Source organism: Cyprinodon tularosa, unplaced genomic scaffold (assembly GCF_016077235.1).
Source record: "Cyprinodon tularosa strain WSP-4 unplaced genomic scaffold, ASM1607723v1 ctg245, whole genome shotgun sequence".
Classification (NCBI taxonomy): domain Eukaryota; kingdom Metazoa; phylum Chordata; class Actinopteri; order Cyprinodontiformes; family Cyprinodontidae; genus Cyprinodon; species Cyprinodon tularosa.
The window spans coordinates 535603-556258 of record NW_024038908.1 but is presented as its reverse complement, the minus strand read 5'-3'; the positions used below and the strand labels follow the sequence as shown (position 1 = coordinate 556258).

Here is a 20656-nt window from a genome sequence, read left to right as displayed (position 1 = left end):
CAAAAAACAAAGGGAGAGCTAATTTTCTGTTCTTAAGTGAGACACAGTCTGTCATTTCTGTAATTTTTAACCCTTTAAAGCCCGATCCAAGAATAAAACAAAACAGAAAATTACTTTTTTTTGGTTTGAAGTCCTTATTTGGCCTTTTAACAAAATACGTAAAAAGAAAAAACAGAAATACATTTTTGATAATAATTTATGCAATAAGTCAAGATTATTTTTTGTGTAGTCTTCTGCCCTCTGTTATCAGGTATATCTGATTGTGTACAATAGGATTTTGAGCAAAGTCTTTACCATTAGATTATGCAAAAGGTGTCAGACGCAAATCATTTCAGAAACCGTATGTATCAAATACGATACATTTGGCATTACAGGGTTAAATAAGTTTTAAGGTAAATTGTAAAGACATTTTTTTTTATTATTCCAAGGGATAGCTCCCTTACCGTCTCATTGTCAGCATATGCCATCATAAGAAACTGATTTTGTATTACAATGCAAAACTGATTGTTAAAATCAGTGCGTTTCCCCTTAATTTAAGCAGGTAAATAAAATGATCTGCCAAAACCAAAAGGAGGATTATGGCCATAAAAACATATATACTATGCCCCTGAAATAAGATTATAGTTTCTATTCTAACAGCAAACTGTCTTACCTACCTGCTTAAATGAAGGTAATATAGACATATTCTAAGTAAAATTAACTTCCATTTAAAGCCAATTAAAGGGAAATACAAGTTCCATGGGGCTACTGGCCCTTGTTATCTTGGTTAATTAACATCTAATGTTAACTCTACTGCATTTTATAGCAGTAGGGTAAAATGCTTGTCTTTGTTCAAAAGACTGTATTAACTGTAAAGACTGTCTTTTACATCAGCCTGTTTTCAGGGCCTTTTTTTGGCTACATATTTGTTATTTTTTGCTACATGCCTCCCCGTCTTCTTGCCATATGTTTCTATGGCATAAATCAGTGTCTGTGACCTGTTTTCATTTAAAAAAAAGAACATTGGCACAAACCTAGCCTGTATGTATTTTTTTGTATGTCATCGAGAGTATTTAAATGATTTTCAATCAGGAAAAAAATGTGCGATTAAAATGCGATTAATCGCGAGTTAACTCAGGCATTGATGCGATTAATCTCGATTAAAAAAATTTAATCGATTGACAGCACTTGAATAAATACATTTCAGAGGAAACTTGTCAGTTTTGTTAGTTATGACTCTTGTGAAACTCGAAATATTAACTTTCATTCCAACTTGATCCTTTAAAAAATTTCTGGAGGCAATTGAGCATGAAACAGCTTGAGCATTTTGGTAGAGAGCAGTTGACCGAGAAGCCTCAGTTTCGGAGAGGTAACCTAAAACTGAAACCAAAATTTTAAAATAAAACTAACAATAAGTTCAGACTATAAACATCTTTTCCTTCATTTAACACATTTCTATGTCATACGGCTTTTTCAGATGGATCAGATGCAGAAGCTTTTCTAACAGTTTTTTATATTTTAGTGTTTCAGATACAAAAAAAGAGAAAAAAATCAAATATGCATGTATGAAAAGCAAAGGTATTTGTTTGTTCTTCCATCATACTGCACAAATAATGCAATAATGAAACAATAAAAAAGTGATTTTTTTTGTTTTCAGTGAAATATAAAAAAATATATATATAAGTACACTACACACTTGCCATACTCTAAAATTTAATTTTCTCTTTATAAAATGTGTTAGTAAAACAAAATGTGTCTTAATATCCTTATGTTACGTACCCGTATAAAAATGAAAAGTTCAATTATGCATTATTTGCATTAAACAGAATTCTTTATTTACAAGGCAAATAGCATCAGCGAAGCCATATTAGTTCACAACTTGCATAACTGTGGTTTAACCTTCTCTTATATATCTAATTTTGCATAAAACACTCACACACACACACGTGCTCACGCGCATACACACACACACACCCGTGGGGTAACAAAGGTCAGATGGATGCAGGTATACAGTGCGACTCCTGTGGACAATGCAGAAAACTAAATTAAAGAACAAACAGTGATCTTTCTTCAGAAGAGTCCAGTATAATACATATTGCTTCAGTATCTCCGTTTATCCCAACATAGAAGAGCAATGATTGTGGTTGAGTGTGTGGGGAGGGGGGGTGGAAACTGTGAAGGTGTTCAGCAGCGGAGTAGAGGTGAATAGTGGTGCACCCATTCAATACTGTACAACCAGTCATTATACAAATTTATACAGACAGCAGTGTAACTTACAAGAACAAGAACAGGACGAAATCTAAGGCAATATGCTAGGGTGTTTAGCATTTCAAAGGGTTTGCATCTTAGCTCTAAGAAACCAGCAGACGATACAAAAAGGGCATTTAAAGTTCTGCAAAAGCAAACATTAAAGAGAAGAAAATATAGTGTGTAGTTAAGTGGGTCCAAAGTCTGAATATGTGCACTTCTTTTGCACCGGTCATTAGAAATTCTTTAAAAAAAAAAAAAAAATGCACTGCTACCACATGGCTTTTAAGTTTTTTTTAAATGCTGACAATCTTTGGAAATTTGCAAAGGGCTCTGAATCCTTTTAAAACGCCTGTTTAAGGAACGTCTCTAAAAGCTTTGTTTCGCATGGGTTGATTTTACAATCAAAACATTTCATAATAAAAAAAAAAGGCATGATTTAAGATAAACCCACGGCAAAACAGATACGGGGCAAGCGAAGAGGCAGAGCGGCATTCGCAGACACCTCTGAATTTTATCTTAAATTAAAAAATAAAAAAAGCCAACAGAAAAGCAGAAAAGAGCATGGTGTGATTGCATCCAGTAGGCCTTTAATGACAATACATTCAGAGTGAATCTATGATGAAAACCTGCATTTAGACCCTGCTGCTCGTTGACATCTTTCCTGTGTGGGCCTGATAACCAAGAGGTGAAAGAAATCCAATTGAAATGTAAAGAATCATTTGGCTTGATCAAAGTCTTTTCCTGGGTAAAATAGTTTATATAAAAAATTCTTTTAAGGTTAAAGAGGATGACTTGCTTTGGATCTAAACTCCCTTTTGGGGAAATAGATCAGAACGTCATCAGCGAACATTTTTTTTTTTTTACTTTAACTGCCTGAGGTCATAAAATATGGCTAAGTGTGTGTCAGAGCAGGCGCAGTCTCAACTCTGACCTCTGCGATAGAAGGCTGGAGGAAGAGAGGGCTCATTTTGATCATTAGGGGAAGGTGGGGTTGGGTTAAACTACATCCCCACACCAGGTCGCCCCCCCCTGCCTTCTTACATGGCTGCATAATTTATCAAGAACGTTGCGTTTGTATGGATCGTAGTCTTTTTCTTGGTACAAACTGCAGTAAAAAAACCGTGTCTAATACTGCCTCCAAATACAGAGCAAAAAAAGCTTCTTTTTTTTCTCTTTAAATTCAGGAAACTGTACAAAAATTACAAAAACAAACAAAACAGAAAAGGATTTTCAAGTAATTATTGCTTGTTTACATCACACCCAAACAGTTTGCACCTAGCAGCTTGTACGAAGCAATTTCACTCCAGACAACAAAGAAAGCACACTCTTTGTTATAGTTTTGACTTAATGTATGGCTGTGAGGATTTTTTTAAAACTCTTTTTTCTTGTATGTGTGTGTTCTATGCTAAAAGGCAGAGAAGCAAGCCGTAATCTGTACACTGTATACACAGCACACCCCCTCACCACCCACCTGCACCCCATGTCCGAGTCGTACCAGAATGTCAGGACTTCAGAGAACAACAACAACAAAAGAAGCAAGTATAACTGCTCTGCTTTAAGAGAGGCAGTAGTGACCAGTAAGGAATAAAATAAATAGGAAAGCAAAGGTTTTTACTCATCGGTATGTACAATTCATTTTGAACCATATTTGATTTTGACATCTTCTGAAACATCTGGACCAAGATTTTAATCCATAATTCAGGCGATTAGAAGAATCTTATCAACTATTATTGTGAAAAAAAAAACAGACAAAAAAAACCCCCAATAAAAAGTGCTTCTTTCACACTTTAAGGAATCTTCTTGCTACAAGGATAAAGAATCATCTACAATAATTAAAATGAATCTATACAGAAAAATAAAACTTAATTTAATACACTATATAAACCTCTTGACTAAATTATTCTAATAATAGAATTCCAATCAAATCATTCTGCAGTGTTTATCAAGATTCCCTCCCCGTATCTTCCATCTACATATTAATTTGGATAAGAAAAAAAAAAAAACATTTAGCAATAAAATAAAATACAGCAAACAGCATAAAGGAGGAAAACCCCACAAACAATTGAGCTCCGCTTTCTCTCTTTAACATGATCTGGGAGTCTCTGCTGCCGTTTGGAACCCATGAGGAACTGTCTCAAATGAGTGAAGGGAGAACCTTTCAGTCCGTCTCCGAGATGAGATTGTAGATGGCCGCTGTCCGCTGAGAGGAATACATTCATCACATCCACTGATGCCCCCTCTGCTCCCTGAAGTCAGTGTATCCCAACGAGAGGGCCCTACAGTAAGTCACACTACGGTGAATGCGGCTGGACGGGCAGGTAGGCTGGCCTGCTCACCCCTGTGTCAGTCTGGGCCCCGAGGGGTCAGCTTTGGGGGGGGAGGGCAAGGGGCTCAGGACACGGCATGGCTGGTCCAAGGGGCAGCCGGTTAGTTAGGAGTTTGTTTTAAAGATTCTTAAAGGGCCGACGCGCTCCCTGCACCAGCTGATCTCTGAGGTTGGTGTTATGAAGCTTCAGGTGGGTCAACAGTATTTCTGTGGACAAAACACATGTGTTAGTTTGAACGCTTAAAACAACTTTTCACATTTCCCACAAGTTTCATCACGTTAAACTTCAGTGTTTTAAAGAGTTATGATATTTTGGTTCTCACATTAATGTAGATTCAAATCAAGGGTTGAATTCTTATAATTCTCACTGAAAAAAAAAATAAATAAAAAATTCAGAGTCCTCCAATATTTGAATGTAATGTTTGATGTTTAAAAATAATATGTGGAGAGACCAATGTAACCACGGGGATGATGGATGATTTAATAGTAGAAGAGAGTTGCTCTTCACAAAATCTATCCAAACTTTTTAATGTAAAGTGAAAGAAAAAGATGCAAAAGGCAACTTTTCATTTCAATTTTGCAACTAAAGGATAGGCCCAATCATAATTATCCTAACAACTTTTATTTAAAAACTCAAGACACAAGAGAAAGAGTGAAGATATGCAGATTATAGGAGGTGTGAGCTCCAGTGTGAAGTTTTTCAATCAGTCTGATTATTTGGACAGTCAAGCTTCCAAGTATAAAGTGAGTGCAGTACTCTGTGCTTCTCTCTACCAACAAGCTTTAAAAAAGCCTCTTAAAGCTGCAGTAATCCCAGCTGCTTGTGCCTTTTTTATACATTTTTTCCTTTCATGTTACTTTCCATGCATATAATTTGTTAAAGCAAGGTAAACAACTAGCTTGTTTAGCAATAACCTTTTCATCTAACAATTGTTGTACCATTTGTCCAACATAACTAGATTAACCGTAAAAAATGCATGTACTAAAAATCTCTTACATATAAAATCCTTACTGTCTTAGAGAAACATGTTTTGGGGTTTTGAGTTGCAGCAAGCTATGAAAAAAAATCAAAATAAGCAAAAAATAAACACAGAAATTGCTTTTTTTTTTTTAGATGCACCCATGTTGCTTTAAAAATATCACATGCTCCACATGTCTACTATGAATTATATTAAACCGGTTAAAAAAACAAAACTGTTTCATTGGAGCAAGTAAACATTTTTTTAACTAGTAAAAAAAACATTGAAATATTTAGCCATTTAGAGGCTTTAAGTAGATCAAAGTAAAATTTTTTGCTCTATATTTAATGATGAACTTGAACTTATCTGAGTATAAGAAAATACAAACCATGTTCGGGAACACCATAAAAGCACAAACCCCAAAGGAAAAATAATTTAAAAACACACACACAAATGCATGCACTAATGGCTCAACAGTAAATAATTGAAGTAATCTAAGTGCCAATATTTTTCTTCTATAAACCTGGAGGGAAGTTAAGCCCAGTGACGGACATGCTGGTACGTTACTAGAGTCTGGACAGCAGGCAATCAAACAAGAGCGCTGTGGTTAAATATTCATGCAACTTTATTGGCTTAAAAGCATTACGGTCAACAACAGCTCATCGCAGATACCAGCCTAACAGTACCAGTGAGACAAACGGAGACAAATTAACTTGGTGGGCATTAAATGAGCGGGGAGCAGCAGGAATCAAATGATTTGGATGTGAAACGTGAGCCAGTAACATCAGCAGCCCTACATAATAGTGTAACTAAATGGTCTGGCTTTAAAGTGCTCAATTACATCACTGTCCTAAAAGTTTAAGACAAGCAGAACTTCAGGGGAGTTACGTAAACCGTTCAGTAAATTATTCACAAGCAGAGCGATTGAATAAAAGTGAGCCAAACACGGTTGCTCCTAAGAAGCCCACATCCACTCATCTAGGGTGCGAATGTCACATTGATTAGATGCCAAACGATTCATCTGAACTAACTCTTTGTTTTTTGTTTTTTTATAATAATACAGTAAACAACTTTAATTGATTTAAAAATGGAGTTGTTTGGAAAAGTTATTCTGAATTTTGCACATATTGCATAGAAGTCAAAATTATTGTATTCATTATGGTTTAAAACCTATTCTAAACAGGATTTATAACATAAAAACATACTTAAAAAAGACAGTTACTTTCTAGTATGAGGAGTTCCTTCACTGTGGACTGAGTGAGAAGCCCATGATGAGAAATAAAATATGTGATCAATACCTAAAATAATAATAATAATTCAACTTTTTATTGACCTCACATTGGAGAAATTTACCTCTGCATTCAACCCGTCCCCTTGGGCAGCAGTGGGTTGCCATTTTGGGGTCTATGCCCTAACCACCAGGCCGCCACTCCCCTTGTGTTTGAATTGCCTTGACTAAAATAAATCTCATCTAATCCTTGAAGTTTAATATAAATTTAAACATCTATGCTTCTTAAATCCTTGAGGATGTTTCGTTGGTTTTATGTTGGATAAATCTATTTTAGGGCCTTTTTTCAACATTTATCAAAAACCTGTGACATGGAAGAGCTGAAGGCTTTCAGAGGAAAACTGTTAAGGTGAAAAATACATACAGAAGTGATTGGTTGAGTATGTTTGGCAGGAATAAGGACGACGCTTTGAATCCTGACGATACTAGTTTACAAGGCTAAGAATATTGTGCAATCTGTGGTGGCTGAATCATGCTAAAGAGCTCTAAGCAGGCTGAAACAGATATTCTGTATCAACAAGGATGCTGTTCACACATCCATATTGGTTTTAGAACGCTTTAACCCTTTATAGAGCAAGTTACCATTTTTGATCACTTGCATACCCCTTACAAATGGAGTCCCCCCCCATCCTATATATCCAGCCATTCAGTTCTAGATAGATCAGCCATTCAAGATCTATATCCAGCCATTCAGCAAAGACCAATTAGATGATATCTTGAATGATATATTACCTACTGTTAATTAAGTTGAAAAAAAAAAAGTTAACAAGTTAAGAAAAAACAGGTAAAAAGCTAATTGAAAAAGTTAAAAAGTTAATAAGCCTAGTTAACAATTATATTTAGGTTTATAAACTTAAATTTAAGTGCCTGTATCAGCATTAACGCCTCTAAGTTTATGTTGGACCAAAAAAAAAAAATGGTGTGTTTTTCATGATTTCTTATAGAAGCACTTTTGTTATTTTGCTTAATATATTCTGGCAAGTTAGCGTTTCTTGTTATTACATTGACATTCATTTTTTAATGTTAAATATTGTCCTGGAGTCCAATAACACTACTGGCTTGAGCACTGGGGGAAAAAAATTGAAATCTAGATGAGCCATTTTTTTTTTCTTAAAATAAGTCAATTTGTTCTTGGAATGAGGAGGCAAAAGAGACAATTTACATTTAAAATAAGAAAACACAATTGCCTTGTCTTATTTCAAGTACATTTTATCTAATTATCTCATTTTAAGATTAAAAATACTCTACTGGCAAACTATGTCGTTTAACCTACTCAAATTGAGGGTAAATACACTTAATTTAATATATTTTTACTTATTTCTAGATCGTTTTTCCAGTGAAATGTTGATTTTCAAAGTATTTCACTGAGTGCCCTATAAAGGGTTAAGCTACAAATCTTTGTAAATGAGCACAACATGAAATCAAACTTAAAGCAGTCTCCTTAGAGAAGAAATCCTTTCCTGAAAACCAACTATATTAAGTCAGCTCTTCTTGCACTACCTAACAAGCCACTGAGCAACATTAATGCTAAATGCTTTTTGCCTGGAAGTGTAAAGTTTCAATGCACCTAAGAAAAGGTGGGAATGTAGGAATATATCTAATCCTGAGTAGAATAAACGTAAATTTAAACGTGACAACCAAAAATATTATTTCTAAAACCTCTGAACCATTCAGCCAACAAAATGAATAGTTCAAATAAACTGTTCCAACTATTACGAGACTCATTCTCATGGTGATTGTATGTAACCTTCTGATCTGGGTGTCAGATGGAGCGAACAATTATTGACTCACCTGTTCTTGCCCCATTGAGGGCAGGCCCGGCGAAGACCCCGACGCCATGGATGTGACGCTCATCTGTCCGCTCATCTGACCCATGCTGCTGGTAACCATGTTGGTGGCCATGGAAACGCTGTTGATGCCCATGCTGTTGCCGTTGTACATGTTGCTGCTGTTCTGCTGGGTGAACTGAGGCGACGCCTGCTGCTGCTGCGCGAACATACTGGGGAGAGGAAACGCAGCGGGAGCTGTTACACTGCTATGCACAGCACTTAGTGATAACTTATTTAAATGTTTAGAAACAACCCAACGTTATATTTAAATAGTTCCTGGAGCTTTTATGCACAATTCCAAGAACTCATGCAAAAGTCAAGTTCAGTTTTAACATTGCTTTGATAATGAAGGAAGTTTTTAGAGAAAATTAGAGGAGATTTTACAAAGGATCGATGAATATGCTCAGTTAAAGTTAGTTAGACTAGAATAGAACAGAGGGGTCTGGTCGTCCTTACCTGTTGCCCCCTATGTTACCCTGTGGCCATCCATTCATGTCAGGGGAACCCTGAAAGGCGGCGTTCTGTTGGCCCTGCTGCATCATGGGAGACTGCGTGTGGGCAATGCGTGGCGAAAGCAGGGGGCTCTGCGGCGTGCTGGCTCCTGCAAAACTCCCATCTGCTTGTTGTGTCAAACCTGCAGTGGATGAATTTAACCACGTCAACCACAGTTATGCTGTAGAAACGTAGCCAATTAAAGATTTTCAAAAAGAAACAGGAAGAAAAACGGTGTTGCGTGATAAAACGGATGCAGAATAAGGGTGGAGGAAAGTGCATTCCGGGTCATTCACAGGCAGCTGGCATTTCTTTTTACATGCTTTGTTAAATCAAACAGGCTCAGGAACAAGAGAGATGATGAAGGAGATTGTAAAGTAGGAGCTTTCATCATCGTTAAAAGCTCTTTAAGGTGTAAATATTTCAAATATTGACTGAGAAATCAGATCTCAATATCACCAACTATTCCAAAAAGCATGGTCAAGTTGGGAGGTAGTCGGGTGGATTTAGCGTGCTCTTACGCCATCTGGTGGAGTAAAAAGGCATAACTACAAACTCATTTATAGGATTATCATGACTGAGTAAAAGAATAGTCTTGTTTTACAGTTTATCATGATTAATAAAAAAAAAATGCATGAAATAATAGATCTAGGATATGATTTTAATTCAACTTTAAGTGATGCCTCATAACTACATTCACATCAGCACAAATTAACACACACACACCCGCACACATCCACACACCCAGGGGTTTTCAAATGAGGTGTGCTGTTGGGGGGTTGGGGGAGCAGTACCTGAGTTGGGAAACTGAAAGGCACTGTGCTGCATTTGGGGGCTTAGTACGGCCCCATATTGTCCGCCCATCATGTTTGTGTTTCCCATCATCATCTGTGAGGAGGAGGAGGAGGTGGAGGAAGAGGAGGTACCATGCAGGTGGAGCTGAGGGTTGGGGGAGAGAGGGGAGGAGAAGGGGCTGGTGGGGGGAGGTGACGAGGCCAGGCTTGTACCGGTACCGTAGCTGGGTGGGTAGGGGAACTGCTGGGGGGCGGCCTGGGGATTCCTGGGGTTGCTCATGCCTCCGGCCATGTTGAGGCCCTGGGCCCTCATGGCTATGGTCCGCTGCTGCTGGACCTGCTGGGCCTGTTGAGTGTGCTGCTGCTGCCTCTGCCTCAGGTGGTTACTGAGCAACTCCCGCTGACGCTGCGCCAACATATGAGCGTTGATGTTTCCCTAAAAGAAGCACCAGGCATTTGAAAAATGTAAGCAACACAGTAAATATGTCAGCTACAATTCACTTGCAATGTCTGAAAAAAGTATTCTTTCATTTCTGTGTCAACCTTTGTCAGAAAATTCAGATAAAAAAAATTTTTTTTCATGGCGTTAATGTGCCAAATTATTCAAATAAATAAGAGGACTTTAGAAATGTAGTCTTTAAGCCTTTGGTTTACTGCAAATCGTTAGGACGCTAAAATATAATAGAAAATGGTTGGTTCAAATGTTTTCCATTATGCTTTGCATCACTGTTTCATCAATGACAGAGCTTTGACCATGAAAATGAAGCACTATATATATCTGGCAAGTCAGATGGATCTGTTTACAATAGATGCCTAGCCCTTGTGTAGATGCAGGTGGATAGAAAAGTTTACAGTTTAGCGAGTCACAATGGCTGAGGGCAAGACATTTGGGAAAAATGTAGCAAAGAACAGCTAATGCTTTAAAAAACAAAACAAAAAAACCCCCCAGCACATATATTATTCAAAGATATTTTTGTTTCAAGAGAGACTACTTTCTACCACCAGGTACACAACAACCACATGAGGAAACACGCATAACCTTTGTTGTCACATTAAATAGAACCCCATAGAGCTGTATGAAGAGTTCCAAAAAGCTAGCGCTAGCAACATCTAGGTTGCAAACATTAGGACAGCGGTGACCAAACTACAGCCCACTGGCTAACAGCGAATTCTGAAAATATAATTGAATATGGCCCGCACAAAAAACTTGAGCTCAATTATGTTGCACTTTCACCACTAGATGGAACCATTTTTACACAGATTACTGTGTAGGATTGAAGAAATCTAAGCAGAAAAAGTAAAGCATGGTGAATCCTTTATGTTAATTTATATATTACAAGAGATATTTATATATTACAAGAGATATCATTATCGCAACATTAAGCTCTGTCAATGCACATTGCAGGTTTTCCTAGTTTTGTGCAGCCGATGCTAAAGCTCTAGTGATACCACGTTTGTGCAGCAATGATCATCAATGGCTGCTGTACCTGGTTTGAAGCATTAGCTCTTAGAGGTAGGTTCACAGTTGAGAGACCACTCATCTGAGTCATCATGGGCTGACTTTTCTGCTGGGAAAGAAGGAACAAGGATACATTTAAATACAAATACTAAGACTAGGTGATTTAAAACAAACTTCTAATTAATCATTTATTGAAATAATATTCAACTAATTTGATCATGAAATGAAATATTTAACTGGAGTGTACAGACTCTTGTGATTTGCTGAGAGAATAACCTAATCAGGGCAGTACTTAGGTAAAAATTCCAAAAAATATAATCCTTTGCATTTAAAGCTACAGTGTGTAATTTTTAGCGACATCTAACGTCCAGACTGCAGACCGCAGCAACATGAACATCTCCCCCCCCACCGCTTCTCCCCCCCAACAGTACGGCGAGTGTTACGGGACAAAATGTCTTCCACGACGTCCGCATCACCTACCTTCTCAAGTGATGAGGTTTGTTTACACAGATAATTTTACAGATAGTATTCTCAGGCATAATACTGCCATCTATTGTTCAGTACCATCTCAGTTCATCTCTCTCAACTTGCCGTAGTTACTTTCGAGCGTAATGGGCGATCTCGCAATCGCTAGTTTGTTGGCTCTGCGCTGCCGTAGCGCAAAGATGTCTGCCTCCATGGCTGCGAGACCCGCTCCTATGTAATTATAAATAACGAATTCTAAGGCAACGCAAATATTAAGGTTAAGAGGCTGAGCTCGTAGATGATGATAAATAACAGTTATGTATAATATATTACATTTCTGACTGTATATCCCTGTAATTATTACACACTGTAGCTTTAAGAAAAAAGTCCATTGTCTGTAAATATGCTTTCTATTTCTGTAAAACTTTTTCTGCACAGTTATTAATCGTAAAAACAAATTGGTCAACATATTAAGAAAATAATTGCTTTATTTCTGTTTATGTCCAGCGACAAATGAAGACGTTATCATATAAATTGCAATAATTTAAGAAATTTTTGTTTTTACCATTTACAATTTATATGAAATTTGGCATAAATGTTTTTTTAAGTTTAAAATGAGTGTTTACTGAAGAATGTTAATCCACTAAAACTAGCTTCTGATTGAAAGATAAATAAAAAAAAACAATTACAAAAACCATCGATAGGTGCAGCCTAGGCATGAAACAACTATTTTGAAAATTGATTAATCTGTTGATTCATTTTGTGATTAATTGATTAATAATCTGATAGTCAAAGGTTCCTTAAAGATTTTTTTTATTTTTATTTTTTTACAATTTTGGTATAATTACTGCTCTAATTGGGTCACTCTATGAGCTAAAAGCATGTTTTTGAGTCTCTATACTCCATTTAACAATTAATCTATTACTAAATTAGTTGATGATTATTTTAATCGATTAATCATGATTAATCTGATTGTTTCAGCTCTACTGCAGTCCTTGTTATCATGGAATTACGAATATAAAGTGTAAGGTTACTAGCCAATAGGGTTGTCACGATACTAAACTTTTCAACTCGATACCGATACTAAGTAAAATATTCGATACTCGATACCATTTTCGATACCACAAGGATAAAAACAAAGACTCCAAAATTCAACATAAATTTTTTCATTAATAAACAAAATACAATAAATAGATAAATAAATACAATAAACAATATTTTGAGGTCGTATGCTGTGCACAATATTAAGCAAGCTTGATAAAAAACACTTACAAAATTAAAATTAAGTGTTCCTTCCTTTGGCTATTCTTTACACACATAGCAATGACACTAGCCAAACCAGTTAAAAAACAAAAATAATCCTCAGCAGCTGCACCTGTTACAGAAAAAAGTCTGAAACCAAAAAGCGTACAGAATTATTCAATCACACAGTGTTCAGAAAGTGCATCTTCCTCTAATCTGCGCATAAGATGAATGACTGCTTAGGTGCCACTGGTGGTAGCACTGTATCGATACTTTTAAAAACGAGTATTGTATCCGGATACAACTTTTCAATATCGATACTTTTTTGAGTATCGATACTTTTGACAACCCTACTAGCCAAGTAAGAGTGTTTTATCTGTAGCACAGTTGGATTTAAAAAAGAAAGGCCTTTGCGTCTAAATTTGCATAATCAGAGGCTTCCAATTTGTAAACCTCAAGGACGATTACATAACCTCTGTCTGTTTATTCAGTCGCCCAAAAAAAGATAAAACGCTGAAGTCCAGAGTGGATCAATAAGTTTCATGTCACGTTCAGTCATGTCAAGGCACTCAGGGTACCTGTTGTGACTGAAGCCGATGCTGAAGCTGCAGCCGTAGTGCATTGGGCTGGTTCGGAGCGACCGCACCCGGCCTAAGCCCGGGCCGTGACTGCATCCTCATCATGGGGTAGCCTGGCCGGGGGCCCATCTGGCCGGGCATTGGATGAAAGCCGGGCTCCTGCATGGGTGTGCCGGCAAAGCCCCTCTGCACCATGTGGGAGGTCTGAGGGCCGAATTGCTGCGCGTACATGGGGGGCTTCTGGTCTAACATGATGGAGGGGTCTTGGGAGAACTGGTCTGGTTCCAGTGACTGGCTCTGAAAGAGGAAACAATCCACAACATTCATGAATCCAACAAATGACTGCACCTGGCTCAGGATTCAGCTAATTTTCATTTGCATTTTATAACAATGTACAGCATAAATGCCCATTTCTGTCTTTTGATTTTTTTTTTTTTTTTTAGGATCATGTGCTTTTCTATTCAGACTTAAAGACTTAATCGTTTCTAGAACCACATTTAGCTGCTGTTACAGCTTTAAGCCTTTAGCAGGAACTCTCAACAGGCTTCAACATTTCTCTTTATTTCAACAGCCTGATATCAATCAGACTAGCTGGAAGGTATCTTGTCATGTTTCCAGTTAATTCCAGTCTGAGCTTTGACTGGTAATCTTTAATACAAATATACTAAACCACTTATCTGCAGGCTGAATAGTAAATACAGTCTGTAGCATAATATTCAGACCTTTTTCAAACCAATTTAAAATGTATGCACTGCTTGATCTTGGTTTATCACATAATGGCATTAATATGTATATAGTAGGTTATATTTGTAGCATGACCAAATATTAAAGCTTTCAGGTGGAATAACTACACTTTATGGAAGAAAGTATTACCTGTTCGACCAGCGCAGGGATCCCTAGAGCTCGATCTATCTCTTCTAGACCGTCAAAATCTTTTAGGGCAGAGTACAGCTGAGACATCAAGGCACCTTCATCCACTGCACTACCATCACTACCAAGATTCGGATTGCAAAGGAGATCATCTTGCTGTGCCGGCCTGTAGGAAAAGGAACAAAAATGGCTACTTTTCAGTCATGTTACAGAAAGGCTTAGAAAAGTGTTTCATTTGGGATTAAAAGGCTCACCTGTTCTGGTTTGCAAAAGCTGTCCGATCAATTGGCATCATGCTATCGGGCCAGGGGGCCGTCTGGTTGGGAGGAGCCTGCTGCTGGGAGAAATGGTGGCCAACAATGCCAATGTCCATATCAGGTTGCGCTAAAGATAAAGGCAATAAAAGGTTAAAATAATTATCAGAGAGATGCCAAGAGATAAAATCGTGTTTTTGAAACTCTTTCAAATGAGCTACAAAGCTAAGAAAAGGCAGGTATAAAATCTATAAAACCTTTATCAACCTGTTACACTGAACAACCACAAGATGGCATGCTTAACAACTGTGATGAGGTAGTGAAACTATAGAGGGGTGAACTGAGGTCTTCTTCCCCATGCTTCAGGGGCTTTAAATGGGTGATAACATGAACAACAGATTTAACATCTCTTATCCACGTTCTCACTTCTGGGTTTTTCAAACTAGCATGTTTGAAATGTACTCTCACCATTGGCCATTATCGGAGACTGGAGCATCGGTCGGGGTCCCGGCTGGCTGTTTGGCCTCATCGGGGCAGTGCCGGGTACCATCCGACCTTGCATGGCACCTTGTTGTCCCGGTGCAGATGCTCCCATGGGAGGAGCAGAGGCTGAACTGTTCCAGCCCTCCTGCTGCTGCATGCCTGGCCGCGGACCACCTGCGGCCATCATTCCTGGGGGAAGGAAGAAAGCGGATGCAGAGATGACAAGTGGTGAGAAAACTGATTTTTGAGAATGACGTGGGCACCCATGATGTGGTGCCCAGGGTTCAGGGTGAAGGCCGAAGCTGTCTATGCAGGGCTGGGAGCTGTCTGAGGAGTATTGATATGTGGGAGACGCAGTGAGAGAAACTTTGCTATTGTGTGGGCGACTATTTCCTGTCACAGGAAGTGAGTCAGTGTGTCATGATGTTGATAGGTTAGGGTGAGAGACGCAGAGGCAGAAGGGAAGGAGTCTCCTCAGATGGTTGGAATCAAACAATTGTGTCAGTTTAAACACATTCAGTGATTCACATCATTTTGATGAGATCAACCTGCTTAAAAACATGCTAAAACAATTAGGTTTAAACTGATTGGATGTGAAAAGCTTGTTAGACCTACCTGAATTGCTCATACCGGCCTGGTTGGGCATGATACCATGACTTCCCAACATGCCTTGCTGCTGTTGTATCAACGTGTACGGGCTGTTGGCCCTAACGGGGTACTGCAATGATGGCTGCTGTGGGGGCACGTTCATGTCCAGAGAGACACTCCTCAAAGGCAAACTCCTGCCTTGTTGCCCAGGTCTGACAGCACCAAAGTCTAAAAATAAAAAAGAAACGGGTTTAACGCTAGAAATGCGGAAACGCACACAAAAAAGGTTGTTTCCAAGAATTTGAGCTGGACTTACTAGTCTGACCCATGCCAGGTCCCAGGCCTCTTTGCTGCTGCTGCGCAGCCATGGCCGGGTTGTTCTCAGAGAGCTGCAGGATGTCATTTAAGAGGATCTGTTTGTCCATGGGACTGGGTAACGAAACCGGCCGCTGCTCACAGAAGAGCTGCGGCTGAGCATTCTGCAGGTCGTTAAGGATGTCGTCGAGCTCCGATGACTACCAGACCGAGACGAAAGGGGAAGAGAAGCAAAAACTGAATCAGATGAGGCATGTAGAAATTTTAGTGGACAAATTGAGCACCCTCTGTATAAACTAGGGCTTAAACAATTAATTGGATTAATCGATTAGCTGACAGAGCAACCCACTTAGAGCAGCAATGATATCAAAATTGTAAAAAATAGACATTTTAACATTTGCATTTCAGATGAAAATCTTTTTAGTCTTTCAATATGCTCTGTCCAGAACTCCACAAGTGGAAAAGATTTAGTTTCACCTGGTTTAATTTCAAAAAAATATTCTTAAAGGAACCTTTTACTATCTGATTATTAATCAATTAATCGCAAAAATACTAGACAGATCAATCGATTTGCTAAATATTTATTAGTTGCAGCCCTAGTAGAAACCTTTAGAGGTCATAAGACAAACGAGGTTGATATTTCAGCGGCCCAAAAGTTGGACAACTAAGGCTACGTCACAATGCAGATTTTTTTTGGCCTATATGCGACCTGGATCTGATCTTTTCATGGCAGTATGAACAACATAGATCCGATTTTTTCCAATCCGACCCAGGCCACTTGACTATGTGGTCCTAAATCCGATACGAATCTGATCTTTTCAAATGCGACCTGTGTCTGAGAGGCCAGGTCGGATTAACCCGACCTGAACGTCATTAATACCCAACAAAGGTCACTATAATGAGTCTTGCTAGGCAGAAGTGGCAAGAAAAACAACAACAATGGCAGATGACGATGCGGAGAGCAGTATTTATGTTTAATCATATTGAAAAGATAGTGTTTTTATGGTTGGAAAAGACCACTAGATGCGTGCTGGCGCTACCATCCATGTTTATTTCTGGGAAAAAAAAAAAAAAAAAAGCACACTGGCCTGTGATGTCATTGCATCTGCTACTGTGCATGCGGGACACTTGCGTTGTATGACTGCAGTTCACACAGGAGGCATACAAGTCATACATACAATTCGCATATATTTGGAAATATGAATGGCAACGCGAAAAAATCGGATTTTACAAAAAAAAAAAACAGAATTAGCATCAACGCCTGCAGTGTGAACTAGCCTAAGCTCTTTTTCCTCGATAAAAAAGCGCCTGTTGGAGCTACGGCCATCAAGTGTTTTTTCTGGACTCGTAAATACAACTACTCTTGACCGCCTAAAAAACGTTGGAGTGCTTCGAGCACATGCGCACAGTGGAGCAGACCCATCACTGCTGCACTTTAAAATTGCAGCAGTGATGGGAATTGCTCATTTCACTGCTAAGCTGCTCATTCACTGTTGAAAAAGGCGAACGCATCGAACACAAACTCTGTGTATACAAAATGACAATGAAGTTTATCTAAGTCACAGTCTAAAAAAAAAGTCATTTAATGAGTATGCAGGGAAGAAATGCTTGCAGGGAAGAAATGTTTGAAAATGTTTATGAAGAGCAAAGAAAATTAAAAACTTTTGAGTTAAAATAAAGTATGGAAATTATTGGTGTTTATGAGACCATAGGGGCTGAAACTGAACATTTTTTGCAAACTGTATTTTATTGACAAACCTACAAATGCTTCTGTGTATGTAACGTAAATCCCTTTACTATCCAACAATGTGGAAATTCACTCTATATTTTGACCCATCCCGTTGGGGAGCAGTGGGCTGCCATTGTCTGGCACCCGGGGAGCAGTTTGGGGTCAAGCATTTTGCTCAGGAACCCAGAGTGCAGGCTTTGGGGATCGGACGGCTACTTGCAACCTTCTCAGTGCACAAGCGCACTGCTCTAGGCCAACACTCCCTACCAGGATTTATAACAATGTCTAACAGAAAATAGCAGTAAAACAAATAATCACTCTAAAGAAGTTTATTGAAAGAACCAAAGGTCAGTCAGATATAAAAAGTTACTTTTCACAACCTTTTATCTTCAACAAGGACAACGCCAAGGTAGGAGGGAGCTTCACTTGCTTCAGAGAAGGGAGTGAGGGATCAGGGACATAGTTGCTGTTTTTGGAAAATGGAAGCGTCTCACCACAGATAATTGGTTTTTAGGAGACAAGGCAGGCATTTCCAGATAGTGACGCCCTTGTGGAGCCTCCTCACTGATAAAGCAGCACAGATAATTCCTTGGACTTTCTGAAATGGTTAAAGATAGAAACTTGCTTCGATACATAACTGTTCATTATTGTCCCGGTACTTCTGGCACTTTGAGTCATCTGTAAAGCAAAGGTAGACCAACAGGATGTTTGCTTGACATGAAGGAGCAGCTGCCTTCTAATGGCCAGATACAAATGTATAGGAAGAGCAAATCAAGGAGAGATTAAAATGATCTCCCTTTACCCACAAGAAGATAATCACTGTCATTTAAACTGGATAAGACTGCAAATCTAACCAGGTCATATGGTTACCGTCAATATTCTAGTATGAGATAAAGAAACATGATCCACCTCGTTTTCAGAACCACTTCACCTTAGCTTTCATCTTCTAAAGGTTAATATATGCCCATTTACCATCTAGTAGGAGTTTAAGATATGAAGTTATCAAAAGAAACAGGAAATAAAATGGGAAAAAAAAATGTTTTAAGACCAACTTAAAGTACAGGTGCTGGTCATAAAATTAGAATATCATGAAAAAGTAGATTGATTTCAGTAATTCCATTTAAAAAGTGAAACTTGTATATTATATTCATACATTACATACAAACTCATATATTTCAGATGTTTATTTTGTTTAATTTTGATGATTACAAATGACAACAAATGAAAATCTCAAATTCATCATATCAGAAAATTAGAATATTGTGAAAAGGTTCAAAATTGATGGCCCCTGGTGCCACACTCTAATCAGCTAATTAACTCAAACCACCTGCAAAAGCCTTTAAATGGTCTTTCAGTCTAGTTCTATAGGCTACACAATCATGGGGAAGACTGCTGACTTGACAGTTGTCCAAAAGACGACCATCGACACCTTGCACAAGGAGGGCAAGACACAAAAGGTCATCGCTAAAGAGGCTGGCTGTTCACAGAGCTCAGTGTCCAAGCACATTAATAGAGAGGCGAAGGGAAGGAAAAGATGTGGTCGAAAAAAGTGTACAAGCAAGAGAGATAACCGCACCCTGGAGAGGATTGTGAAACAAAACCCATTCAAAAATGTGGGGGAGATTCACAAAGAGTGGACTGCAGCTGGAGTGAGTGCTTCAAGAACCACCACACACAGACGTATGAAAGACATGGGTTTCTGCTGTCGCATTCCTTGTGTCAAGCCACTCTTGAACCACAGACAGCGTCAGAAGCGTCTAAAGAGAAACAGGACTGGACTGCTGGTGAGTGGTCCAAAGTCATGTTCTCTGATGAAAGTAAATTTTGCATTTCCTTTGGAAATCAAGGTCCCAGAGTCTGGAGGAAAAGAAGAGAGGCACTTCATCCACGTTGCTTGAAGTCCAGTGTAAAGTTTCCACAGTCAGTGATGGTTTGGGGTGCCATGTCATCTGCTGGTGTTGGTCCATTGTGTTTTCTGAGGTCCAGGGTCAACGCAGCCACATACCAGGAAGTTTTAGAGCACTTCATGCTTCCTGCAGCTGACCAACTTTTTGGAGATGCAGATTTCATTTTCCAACAGGACTTGGCACCTGCACACAGTGCCAAAGCTACCAGTACCTGGTTGAAGGACCATGGTATCCCTGTTCTTAATTGGCCAGCAAACTCTCCTGACCTTAACCCCATAGAAAATCTATGGGGTATTGTGAAGAAGAAGATGCAATACACCAGACCCAACAATTCAGAAGAGCTAAAAGCCACTATTAGAGCAACCTGGGCTATCATAACACCTGAGCAGTGCCACAGACTGATCGACTCCATGCCACGCCGCATTGCTGCAGTAATACAGGCCAAAGGAGGCCCAACTAAATACTGAGTGCTGTACATGCTCATACTTTTCATGTTCATACTTTTCAGTTGGCCAACATTTCTATAAATCCTTTGTTTTTATTGGTCTTCAGTAATATTCTAATTTTCTGATATGATGAATTTGAGATTTTCATTTGTTGTCATTTGTAATCATCAAAATTAAACAAAATAAACATCTGAAATATATGAGTTTGTATGTAATGTATGAATATAATATACAAGTTTCACTTTTTAAATGGAATTACTGAAATCAATCTACTTTTTCATGATATTCTAATTTTATGACCAGCACCTGTAGACTGTCCGTCAGCTGATGAAGGGTTAGGCCACTACTCCTTGAAAATAAAGATCTGGTTTTCATGTCATTGTCTGTAAGGCATCATAACCAC

The 20656-nt window shown here is 38.5% G+C and overlaps 1 protein-coding gene across 9 annotated transcripts in view; it reads right to left on the bottom strand.

Annotated features, from left to right (window-relative positions):
- Positions 1-1791: 1791 nt before the first annotated feature.
- The window catches only part of ncoa2 (nuclear receptor coactivator 2), a 95737-nt gene continuing 76872 nt past the window's right edge, over positions 1792-20656 (bottom strand). For 6 of the 9 annotated variants that reach the window (XM_038287745.1, XM_038287743.1, XM_038287747.1 and 3 more), the window contains 11 exons: positions 16173-16371; positions 15884-16084; positions 15254-15457; positions 14786-14915; positions 14535-14697; positions 13662-13958; positions 11405-11485; positions 9918-10353; positions 9088-9265; positions 8594-8801; positions 1792-4762 (listed from right to left, as the gene is read on the bottom strand). In XM_038287745.1, coding sequence (XP_038143673.1) covers positions 4751-4762; positions 8594-8801; positions 9088-9265; positions 9918-10353; positions 11405-11485; positions 13662-13958; positions 14535-14697; positions 14786-14915; positions 15254-15457; positions 15884-16084; positions 16173-16371 — 2109 coding nt within the window. In that variant the 3' untranslated portion in view covers positions 1792-4750. The remainder of the gene's footprint in view (positions 4763-8593; positions 8802-9087; positions 9266-9917; positions 10354-11404; positions 11486-13661; positions 13959-14534; positions 14698-14785; positions 14916-15253; positions 15458-15883; positions 16085-16172; positions 16372-20656) is intronic. The other 3 variants (XM_038287750.1, XM_038287752.1, XM_038287749.1) reach the window with 3 other exon arrangements.